We start from the raw sequence: 12,829 nt of genomic DNA on the forward strand, positions 1-12,829 counted from the left end.
CCACCGTCGCCAGCTTTTCGTCTCTAAAGTGCCGTTCTTGCTCTCGTGTATATCACTGAGTCTAACCGTCACAACACATATTGCATGTTTGAACATAATGGTGCAACAGCGACTAACTCAGAACTTTGCATATGTCCTATTACTCGATACTTCCACATCCGAAGACATTCATATTAGCCAGATCGCCATTACTTTTGAGTCCACATGCGGAATCAAATGGCTTGAATTGACTCGGCGAATCCCGAAGAGGAGCTTCCAATTCACCAGATCGACATGGTTTCGATTCACGAAACTCGAATGCTTTGAATGCTCACCGCATCGCAAGAGACTCGCTCTCCGATCTCAGACACCGGATCACAATGCTTCGATTCTGCCCACGGATCGACATGCCCGCCCCCGTTAAACCCAGCCCGCACCCCCACCCATGTCCTTGAAATTGGGCTTAATCAGTCTTTACTCGAGGCTCATGTCCCGCGCCGCCGCGTATAAACGTCCACGCATATTGGAGGCACGCCAGTCGACGTACCCCTCTTCGAGCCCACGGCGAATCTTTCTTGCAAAGAATGGGAATTGCCATAGTCCCAGCTTCAGAGTTTGCCCAACGCGATTCTGACCCATTTCACGTATGGCTGGAATGAATAACGGGCCTAGGGTTTTGAATTTTAAAATTTTCCCTTATGCACCGCAACTTACGCTCCATGGTTTGCCGCAATTATAAATAGGGGCATATTAATTTAAACACCCCAGATACACAAACAGTCTGTCGGGCACACCGTGCCAGTCTAGGTTCAGCGTGCTCTACAAGATTCTCAAATCTGAGCCAAATGGCATGATCATTGTAAATGGCCACAACATCCTGCTATGATACATATTACTGATTTATCACTATTATTATATCACCCTTATATCTATTACGCATCCATAAGAATTTAGCTAGAAAAAAGCGGGCGTGTACCCTGGCCACCTACGCGCCACAAACTCTGTTGATCTCATTTGGTATTATAATATATTTATAACTTTATATATAATACATTTATTATTTTCAAGCCAAAAAATTACACATATAATTGTATCAGCCAGTAATAATGGGAGTCTCCCCCATCACACATCACCTCTTTATCCGTATCTATAATGTACGTCCATGTTGCTCCAAGTAAAAATGACTTCTCTCAACTCACCTGCCATTTGTGTCCTTTTTTACTGGTGAGCTACAGTGTCATTGACACTTTCATTTTTATCCTACAGCACTCGACGCCGACAGTTCCACGGCTCCAGTGGATGCGGCCAGGCAAAAGCAGGTGGAGAAATGCAGTGCACTCCTCCGAAATGCGTGAAGCCTGACGTTGCCATGACGCCCTCGGAAGTCTGTGCGGTTTGAAGGGTGCCGGCGTCCGAAGCACGTGGACGACGTGAGGGTAGCTGGTGTGCCTCGAGGCTGCCTGTCTAGCGGTGGCATTCGCCGCGATGTCGAGAAACCTGACGTCTACGAGTAAGGCAACTCTCAACTTGGATGGCATGCGTCATAGACACTCATTGACCTGTTCGCTTTCGCAAGATGAACGACACGGCGTTTGCCCAACAATCTGTAGACATACGTCCTAAGTAATAAAAAATTGCTGGTGAGTTCGACATTTTCATGGCGGTGGCACGTATAGAAACCATTACAAACTTGTGAGCCTTACGACCAAACCTAGAAGAATAAAGGTCAAGGATGGCGCAGTCTATGCGCACTCAGACAATACCTGTATAGTGACATATTTTCACGTACAGAATATTTCGCGAATTGACGGACAATTTCGATACCGAAACTTGACCGGATCAATTCGCGGTTGGTGAATTATAGAATTATTCAGTATTATTCGCTATGAATTATTTACCGTGTTATTTTCCGCGGTCCGGGGACCGCGTTCGCCGGAATTCTGCGGAAAAACAATAAACCACTCCGCGAAATATACAGCGTATACGGTAGGTAAAATGTGGTGGCCTGCAGACTGTGAAGCCAACAATCAATGTGTGAATTTCGCTTTCCTCATCCCCATCCGACAACCTTTTGGTAGTTTGTATAATTCTAAACTGTCGATGCTCATCGCCAATCCGGAAATGGTATTATGTGATAATATATTCCAGTTACACTGTACATGATGTTATAATTAATTTATAATCACTCATAAATAGTTTTGTAGAGAAATTGTAAGCAGCGTACGACCCGTGTTCTTGTTTCCCCGACGAAGATGGTAGTCAATTTGGCAGCTGTTTTTTTCCTATTGCATTGAGTCTGATTTTATATTTCAGATTGCAAGACCAGCATAGCTATGCCTACAATGAGAAGATAGGCAAGCCAATAGTACTGCTGCATATGAAACAGTGTTCGGCTTAGAATGTGTGATCCCATACCATATACCCGAGTTGAATTACCCATACCTTATTAGCCATGTAACATTAAGAGGCGTGAAACCTGAAAAGCAAGTTACTTATATGTTAACTATGAAGGTAATTCTACTTAGTAAATAAGTCTAACGATCAACAGGCCTCTAATAAGTCTAATAAGTCTAATAAGTCTAATAAGTCTAATAAGTCTACTAGTAATAAGTTAATGGTAGTCTAAGGTAATAATAATAATAATAATAACAATAATAATTATTATTATTAATTTTTATTATCATTATTATTATTCTGTTATTATTACGCATATGTCAGGCATTGTGAAACTCTTGTCGGGTGTACATAAGCTAGTAAGGGCCATGGCACGATCTGCTCTAGGTGCCATACCGACTGCATGCGGTGTTGGTGCATGAGGGGCAGGCGTCTGCCGGACACTACTGGGCATACATCTACGACTCTGCACACAATCACTGGCTGAAGTTCAATGACATCACCGTGTCAGAGGCATCGTGGGAGGAGCTGGAGAAGGAATCCGTCGGTGGATACTATAACACGAGTGCTTACTGCCTGATGTACGTGAATGCCAAGCAAACATCGCTGATGGAAGGTAATGCAGTATTTCTCACTTGTGCTGACTAGTCATGTGTGATATGTAGATTGATAGTATCGTTTATTTGCCACAAAAGCATTTACATCATTACAGGACTCACTCAAGCACTCTATTCATATGTCTTTAAATGTCCCAAAGTCATAGAATTTGTGAGGCAGTTCTTGTTTTAGGCTGAAACAGTATTCAGCTGCTATGCATGTCATGATATAATTTAATGATGAAATGTAAAACATTCTTGTTGTGTAAAGTTAACAGATAGAAGAGTTTGCATATGAACTTTTCTAATGCACAATCCATCTAAACATGATTCCAATTAAATTGCAAATTAAATTGGAAACAGTTAAAACATTCCACTTGACCATTTGTAGGATTAGTAATGAAAACCATATGAAATTGTCTCTGCAGACATAGTAGACCAAGAGACGGGTCAATGCAGTACCAATCCTCTAGACCTGCTGCCAACTGACCTCCATGACATCGTTTGTGAGGATAATATGAAGTTTGCCAAAGAAATAATGGAGTATGATAAGGAGCAAACAAAAGCTGCAACTGAGATGGAGGAATGCGTCGTAACGGGGCAGTTTGAGCATGGAGACAATTACCAAAGGCAGATGAAAGGTAGAACTTGTCATGATGTTACACTACACCATTGTTATGTTACAATAAATCAATATCAACAGCTGCAATGAAATTCTAACTTATGCTTTGCTTTGTTTAAAAAATATTGCCCAGCATGTGCACAGATAAAACTTCACAGTCGGTCGATCACTAATGTACGACACATGAATCTGGCTATCTATATTGCCGTGCGTAGCGGCCATACCTTGTGTAGCAACCATTGCTGTTATGTGCCATTAACTCTTCCCACTCGCTTGGGCCATAATAACAATTTTGTTTGTTTGCCCTCACCGGACCAACCTGCTAAAAAGGGGCCGACTGAAAAACATTTATTGATCTTTCCCATTCTTTTTTTTTACAAATTGTATCACTGTACATTATATCAGGAGCTAATAATACCTAGCGTGTGCAACGGGAAAACGGGAAAATAGTGCTATTTCACGGCAATATTATTCTACTTTGTCTGCGAATCCAGATGAGACGGGATACCAGAGAAGTGTTGCCGAAAGGAGTCTTGAATTTTAGCGGGGTCACGGAGGACAGAGATTTGGGACGTGGGAGGAACTCGTGACTTAGATGGGGGGTCGTACAGATGGGGGGCGAGAGCGAAGCTTTTGATTTTGCGGTGGTTCCATTTCCGTGTGGTCTTAGGCGTTTTCACTATAAGTTAAAAAGCGCCCCATGACGCCTGTCCTATGTAACGCTTGATATGTGAACATCAGAGAGATCGCACCATAATTGCATGAAGAAATGGATGAGGATGTTGTACGAGAGAGTATGCGCATTATGTGGCTATTCGTAACATCAAACTGATTCCTCTGCGTATTGCTCTGCTCAGTGCTGCTACAGAACGTCATGACAGCAGTACCTAGCGCAGTAGCAGCGTAGTTAGACTTATATTGCTGAACGGCGCATATATGACTGCCGGAGAATGTATAACTGTTGTGTATAAAAGTTGCAAAGATATTAAAAATCCGACCGTTATTTCATGAAATTTTTTATAAAATAGTGATACGAAATAGTACGCGGATTGTGCGCCCATTTACCTCTTTCAAATCATAGGCTGTTTACGAATCTCCATTCGCTGGATTTCCCCCGAGCTCCGCCCACTTTAAAAATAGTGCTAGCATTGTGGCAGTGGTATCCTGGACCCGGTTCCACAGTCGTGGATTAACTTTAACCCTGAGTTAAGACTAACTCTGAGTTAAACTCACTAACTCTGAGTTAGTAAACTCCGAGTTAAATTTGGGTTTCATAAACATGGATTAAATCCTGAGTTAAATAACTGAGAGTTAACTCAGAGCAAGACTCAGAGTAAGTATCCCATAATTCCACATAGTTAGAACAGACGAACATGATAGACGCATAGACGATAGACGCATGATAGACGCACGAACATGGTAGAAGGTGTAATGAAAAAACGTTATAATGAAAACCGGCAGCGATAAATAAATTAGGGAAAATATTTTGCCAATGCGGGGATTGAACCAGCAACCTTCGCGCCAGTAGCACGGCGCTTTAACAACTGCGGCTATTGCGACATCGCTAAATATCGTAAATTTTCCCATATTATCACTGTACGGATGCCTGGATCAGCGTTGGTACGCCATCAATGGCCGACCAATGTACACCAAACGTAAACAAACACCTATGTTCGAGCGGCAGCAGGGGATCGGACACGGGGCAGTACTAGATAAACTAATTAGCTCTAGTACTAGTACCCTAGAGCTAAACTAACCTCGTAGAAACTACGAGAGTGTACGAACGGGCGCTGGATGAAGTTTGGGGGGTTATAGCTAGACTGGTACCCGTTCGCCACCTTCACTCCGGCAAGTATGATCCTTCGCTACACTGAAGTTAGTTAGTGTAGCGTGTGGAACTGTCGACCGGGGAGTAGTGTAGGTTATAGCCGGCCGAGCCGTCTGCAGAAAAGTCGTAGCGAAACGCTATGCATATAGCCTCGTTGCGCCATCTATCGCAGGCCATATGTACTACACTGTCACTGATATGGGGGCCTGAACTAGTCGCTGGCACAAAAAAGTCCAACTCCGTTTTTTACAGCAAACCAAGTGCGCCAAGTAGCAACCGAATAGCGAACCAAGAATTACGACCATTTCTAGGAAATCTCTAGCTACGTGGGTAGTCAAACCCGTCGTGCAATCGCCAGAACTGCTCAATTCAGCGATAGCCCCACAATTGCGTCTATAGTGGACCCGTTGAAATTGCTATTCAATGAGTGCAGCGTTGTTGTGTTAGTGTGCCGCTACGCGGCGTTTTTCGCGCTTCGCGCGATATCCGGGCTGCCGATCGTCCAGACTAAGTTTATGGTATTGCGTTAAGCCCATTATCTTTCCTAGCACGGCTAATGCCCGTAATGATGGAGCCGGCAATGTTTTCTAAATTAATTCTCTACAACGCAGCTCAGCTACTATGGTGTAGTAAGAGTACCAAATTTGGGCATGTGACATCAATTATCAGCGCTCCAAGCGGCGACGGAAAGATAGCCAAAATCATTAAGCGCGCAAAGGTGCGGGAATATGTGGTATCGAGGCGTCATGAGGCCAGTGTGGGTGATTACGATCCAATATCTCGGCTTAGGAGTATCGTAGAGACAAGCGGTTGGTCTTGTTTTAGAGAGCAAAGAATGCTGCTTAACGCAATACCATGAACTTGCAGATAAAGTAGAATAATATTGCCGTGAAATAGCACTATTTTCCCATTTTCCCGTTGTACACTCTAGGTATTATTAGCTCTTGCTTATATAAATCTGTAGGCAATACATTGTATGTACCACGCAAAACAAACATTCAACATAAAAGGTATCTCCACACAAGCACACCCGAGCATGTAGACACCATGTTGAATTTGTAAAAACACCCCCTAAAAAAAAGCCTACCTACCTACCCAAACTTTTCAGCCTGGGGTCAGGTGAGGACAAACAAAGATTTTTTTAATTGTGGCCTTACATCTGCAGCCAGAACGTCTGCGACACAGACACCGGCAGTACCGATTTCCAAGGTCAACCTGGCCGTAGAGCACAGCCCGGCAGTGCCGATGGCCAAGGTCAACTTATCGATGGAGCATGCTCAGCTGTCTGTTGTTGATACCCGCCTCATAATTGGAAAAGTTCTGAAGACCCATGGCAACGTGAACAATCTGCAGGGAGGAATAGAGACAGCTGTTAGTGAGGTGAGCTACATTCCACCGCTTGAGTAAGCAGGTTGCGACTGCACATTGGCACGTCTGGCGGAGCTAGAAGCATTTCACTTGGGCAGGGAAGACATAGTGTCATGAATCTATGTGTAGAAATTGCTACACCTTCAGTACATGATGTTTCATGATCTTGTGTACACATGTATGCACTAGGGTTCACATACATTTTGAACTGTGATGTTGATATGTGATACTGATGTTCTGCATGGTAGGCAGCAGAGATAGAAGCCAGAAGACTTGCCCAGCTCTCTAAGCAAAAGAACACACCGACTGACCACAGGTAGACATTGTCCTACCAATGAATATCATCACATATTCTAACTATGTGTTCACCTACTAGTCGTATGTGGTGTAGTGATAGGTAATCGTAGTTAATGTCAACACTCCAATAAAGTTTGTAACTTTCTGAAACTGTTCTAATTTAGGAATACATATCTATGTATTGTCATTATCTTTAGTGATGGAAATGGTGGTGAACAAAACAAGCAAGATCAGTAAGAATTTGAAAGACACTATACTTAGGTCCCCCTCTCCCTCTACTCCCCTCCCTGTTGGCCCTCTTCCTCTCCCTGTCCCCCTTCTCTCCCTCATTCACCTTAAAAACGATCATTTCTCCAATAAATCAAAAAATGAATAAATTTTGACAAATTTAGTCTCACCTGTCAGCATACATGTTACTGATTACTTCAGCATAAAAATTATTAATTATTACGTGTTTCTGCTATTATAGGCTATAAAACAGTAAATGAACAGCAAACGTACGCCTGCTATCTTGAAATTTGCAGTAATGGAATTTTCAACCACTCCCACAAAACTAGTGCACATAGTTACACGATGCAAATATTTATGGGGTGGTACCTATCTCGAAATGCATACAAAGGTAATTAATGTAGTGTAGAGACAAGGTTCCGGTCTCGTGAGAGCAAAAATCACGTGCTAGGTTTGTTGACATATGTAAACAAATCTAATTTGAAATGCAAGTCAGTGCACATGTTGGTAAAAAGAATATTGTGTGAGTGTTCTATGACATGTTAGCCTTACTATATATACATTTGCTGTTATGCAATGTGTACCGGTAAGTATCAGAGCATTAAAGAAAATATGAAAATGGTTGGTAAAAACATTAAAAATCGTCGCGTAAGCCCCATGTTTTCTTCTTTGTCACCCTTCCTCACCCTTTCTCTATCTTGCCCTCTCTCGTCCAGTCCCCCTTTCGGGATCGCCTTTTTTAAGTGCATTACTTATGCTGGCTTGTTGTTGCAGGCTAAGTCACATCATGGTCTACCTCTATCAAAACCAGATGGAGAAACAGAATGTTGTGCGCAGGATCATGCTGGAACAGTTCACTCCCAAAGTTCTCAACAATGACCCAAGGTTGGTTTCTGCAATCGGCAGATACAAACCTGCAGTCTACAGCAGAAAGAAAAATTCATAATATCCTATATATTTGTGTGTGTGCATGTGCGTGTGCATGTGCGTGTGCGTGTGAGTGTGTGTGTGCATGTGCGTGTGCATGTGCGTGTGCGTGTGAGTGTATTGTGTGTATATAGCAAATATTTAACAAAAAAGAAGGTTATACGGTTTGAATGAACGTGTTATTTAATAAATTCGTAGGTCACTAGGCTCTTATTCCTATGAATTTATTAATTAAAGTTTTATCCACAAGTCATCCACTAGATTTATAAACTATGTACAAAATTCCATGTGAAATTGAATAATTCTTTGGCTTCATACATGTTTTCAATTTGTATGTTATTAATCTGCTATGTTGGCCTTGCTAAGAGTGTGTTGTCAGCATTGTGTGTGAATAAGAAGAGGTGTAGAATGTTGTCGTGTATTAAGTAAACGTATATTTACGGTAACTGCAGCACAGCAGAGTTCAGACGGACAGCTCTGCATATGCTAGAGGGGATGGTGCTGGCAGAGTCGGAGCGCAGGTTGTATCAGGAGGTGCATGAGGATTATGAGATGTTCAGGAAGACTGTCACATGCTTCATGCACGGCGTCCACCTGTTCCACAAGCAGTCGTAAGTGACATAGCGAACCAGATGACCCATATATTTAATTTGTCATTATTAGCTCCTGATATATATATATATATATTGTACAGGGTAGCCCCATTATAACGTGATGGGTGGGGTCCATAAAATGTCATCGCGAAAAAAGCAGGGTCGCACTATATCGAGGTTGGATTATATATACATGGCTATAAGAGCAAAAAAGGGGGTCCAACGACTCATCGCGTTATATCCGAATTCACGTTAAATCGGGGTTCCACTATATATATTGTATGTGTGCTTACATTTTTAGCTCCTATTTAAAATACAAGAGATGAGTAGTTCCATTTGCACATGCATATGTTATATATACATGTACAGTACACCCTGGACAATGAACCAGCAAGGGGGTTGGGGTGTCCAGTAATGCCGATAGTCCATTATTTCTAAATATGGTCTCTTGTGGCTTTTTTTCCGAAATGTTGTCTGTTTTTCCCCAGTTATTTCCAGTGCAGACCGATAAATCTGCAGCAGCAGATATTTTTGTCCGTTGCTTCCGATGTCTGCTAAATTGGGGTCTGTTAAATCGAGGATGTATCGTATATAATAATAAATAATAATAATAATAATAACAAGGATAATAATAAAGTTAATGTCTGGTTGCGATGGAAGCATGATGGCATTTTGAGGACAATGAAGGTGTGAATTTACGGACAATGGCTTGTGTTCATATTGATAGACTCTCAGCCGGCATTATACTTATCAATATGTTTCAGATATCAAGAGAGTCTGGCCTATCTGGTGCATGCTTGCAATCTGAACCAGAGTTTGATTAAGAAGGGTGCACAGAGAGGCATGGAGCCACGACTAACTGGTTTCTACAGACGTCAATGTGCACTGGTAAGTCAGGGCGCGAAATTAGCACCGGCCCACCGGCATATGCTGGCAAATTATTTGGAGGGCGTGTAACATTCCCAAAACACCGGCCCTCAGAGCCGGTGGTTTCAGCCATGTTAGCGAGAACCAACATTTTTAGCTCATCTGACGAAGTCAGATGCAGCTTGTAGAATCGCATGAGCGTCCGTCCGTGATTCGTGTGTCCGTCAACAGTTGGGCACATATCTTAACAGCTCGACGTACGGTCACGATATTCGGGACGTCGGGGGGGGGGGATCGTGAAAAGGACTCGGGATAACCAATTTGGGGGTCAAAGGTCAAAGGTCAAGATGTGTCAACGGAGGGGGAATATTTCCCCCTTAAACTAAGGTATAGGAGGAAATACGGAATTGCGGCACAAATCTGAACGGCTCGACCTATGCTCTTAATATTCGGTGTATAGTGTGATGGGCAGGAAACCCATCACCAGTGCGAAATTGGAGGTCACAGGTTAAAGGGCAGTGGGGGAAAGGTCAGATATCAGACATTTTTTGAGGACCTGGCCTTATGAACAGAGTGAAAAACCTTTTTGTTTCAGTGCTGACCTACCATTTTTATCACTTTATTGAAAGGACCATGAAATGTGCTTTCCACTGACGTGCGAAGAGTAAGTGTCGGATAACCTTTCCACCTTCAAGAGGAGGGTTAAACATGGATTTGTTGACTGTTAACAAAGGACTGAACTGTGTTTGATAGTACTTGTGTGATCGTGGAAGACTTAAATTTCACTTAAATCATATATGAACTTCATTCTCTATATGAGATTCTGTTCGTTGGGAATACAATGTCAATAGCACTTATGCAAACGTCTGTTTTTGATTAAGGCCAACTATAAATAGGCCTACCTCGCAGGTGGGTGGCTGATAGTATCACAGCATGGGCTAAACGAAGGTAGCAACTAGTTCGGATTATCTATTCCCTGCACCTATAGTCAGTATGCACGCCATCTATCGGAACAGAGTGAGAAGAATGTCCCGGCAGGATAGGTCAAATGTATATTGCGCTCAAAAGTGCAGAAATAATTGCTTTCTTAACTTCAGTTTAACCAATCTTGAGATAAATAATTGCAGAAATGAATCGTCAAACCTACCAATGAAAATTTGCCAGTTTTGTACTGTCCTTGGCAAGGCTCTCTCCGTCGACGTTACATTAGTGTCACTAGTGTGCAATGTTGGGATAAGGTGGAGCATGCTGGCTTGTGGACGCTGCAGATCCCGATGGTTGACTGTCAGTCGAAATGTGTTGATCCTCCCCAACATATCTTCCCCAAGAAGAAATCTGTACGTTATACGTGCGTCTGCCTTACTTCTGCTCACCATCTTTGTCGAAAGTTTGGACGCCGCGCGGCGAAATCGGAATGTACATTGCAATCGATGACGTAACTGATACAGTAGCGCGTCGCGTGGGTGTTATTTGTTTATAAACAATTTAATCTGACTCACTCTCTCCCTCTCTCTCCTCTCGCCCGCTCTCTCTTTCTCTCTCTCGGCCCCTCTCTTCCTCTCTCTCGCTCTCTCTCTGCAATAAAAAAAAAGTTTGCTGAAATGATGTGTACGCAACTGCGTATCTGTATATCTGCGCCTAACAAAGGTGTCACTGCGCACGACTGAAATGTTACGTTTATGACCGTAGCAACACACCTCAGATGAGCCCAGACGTTCTGCGGCTCTTGTTATTTATAGCATTAATGAGCAAATCGCATACAATACTGTTTTACCTGAAGGATATCACGCCATAATTTATCAACATTTTACAAATTTGAAATCAAGAATGCAAGTGTGAAACATGACATTGTCATTGACAAAAAAACTTTCGGACAAGCAAGAGTCAATAAAACAGTCTTATCTTTATTTTTGAGAAAACAAATGTTGTGAGGGATGGTAAATTATGGTGAGGGCTGGTAAAAAAACTGCTGTTACCGGCCCTCTGGGCCAGTGCAGAAAAATCTGAATTTCATGCCCTGTAATTACTCACATATAAAGTGGCACGCACACACTCAGTTATATTAAAGCTGCTTTAACAAAAGTACGTTTAGATCAGCAGGGCTGTACCGAAACAGAGTAGCATGGTTGTTCTTTACAGGCAGTTTCTCTAGGCTCACACGGATTCATTGAGCATCTATGTAGCAAAACAAAATGGCTTATATATGGTTATTGCACTTGACCATCATACGCTTAATCTACATGAAACTACAAGTAAATAAATATCCATCTGCCTTAGCCGTGAAGGTAACACAGCTAATCGGCAGGTTACCATCTGCATATCCATTCAATGTGTATTTCATAGCGTGACCATCAATAAGCAGTTGAGCATGCCCAGTCACACTCACGCTACCAAATATAGTAGATCCCCATAGAACACAATAAAATTCCAGGGTAGGTGAATTTCTCGGTGACACTCACGCTACCAAATATCCCATACAGTAGAGTCCGCGGCATAAGAAACAATAAAATTCTAAGCGTAGGTGAATTTCTCGGTGACACTCACGCTACCAAATACAAGTAGATCCCCATAGAACACAATATAATTCTAGCGTAGGTGAATTACTCGGTGACACTCATGCTACCAAATACAAGTAGATCCTCATAGAACACAATAAAGTTCTAGTGTAGGTGTATTACTCAGTGACACTCACGCTATCAAATATAGTAGATCCTCATAGAACACAATAAAATTCTAGGGTAGGTGAATTTCTCGGTGACACTCACGCTACCAAATACAACTAGATCCACATAGAACACAATATAATTCTGTTCCGTGTGGCCATCCAAAGGCAATTCATTTGTAAGATCAGTGAATGGAACTTGTCTACCTGCTATTCTTAGGGTACCCACAACTAATTCGAACTCCCCTCCCTCTCTCCCTCCCCCTTTTTCTCCTCCTCTCTGGTCTTTCTTGCTCGCTCTTCTGTCTTTCACTCTTTCTCTCGTCTCTCTCTTCTCTCTCTGCTCTGCTGCTCTCTCTCTCTCCTCCCCATCTCTTGCTCTTGCTCCTCTCTCTGCTTTCCCTCCATCCCGCCGTTCTTCCCTCCCATAGTTCTATGCTCTTCGTACTCAATCTATTTCTAGATTTC

General features: G+C 42.6%; 1 protein-coding gene across 1 annotated transcript in view; it reads left to right on the plus strand.

Moving 5' to 3' along the window:
• The window catches only part of LOC106805748 (ubiquitin carboxyl-terminal hydrolase 25-like), a gene marked incomplete at its 3' end in the record, with an annotated part of 41,707 nt that extends 31,987 nt beyond the window's left edge, over nucleotides 1-9,720 (plus strand). Inside the window, 7 exon segments of the mRNA XM_014807467.1 lie at nucleotides 2,761-2,989; nucleotides 3,398-3,610; nucleotides 6,585-6,799; nucleotides 7,036-7,103; nucleotides 8,087-8,197; nucleotides 8,692-8,850; nucleotides 9,597-9,720. Coding sequence (XP_014662953.1) covers nucleotides 2,761-2,989; nucleotides 3,398-3,610; nucleotides 6,585-6,799; nucleotides 7,036-7,103; nucleotides 8,087-8,197; nucleotides 8,692-8,850; nucleotides 9,597-9,720 — 1,119 coding nt within the window.
• Nucleotides 9,721-12,829: the final 3,109 nt, after the last annotated feature.

The sequence above is a fragment of the Priapulus caudatus genome, unplaced genomic scaffold, assembly GCF_000485595.1.
Source record: "Priapulus caudatus unplaced genomic scaffold, Priapulus_caudatus-5.0.1 Scaffold7, whole genome shotgun sequence".
Taxonomy (NCBI): domain Eukaryota; kingdom Metazoa; phylum Priapulida; class Priapulimorpha; order Priapulimorphida; family Priapulidae; genus Priapulus; species Priapulus caudatus.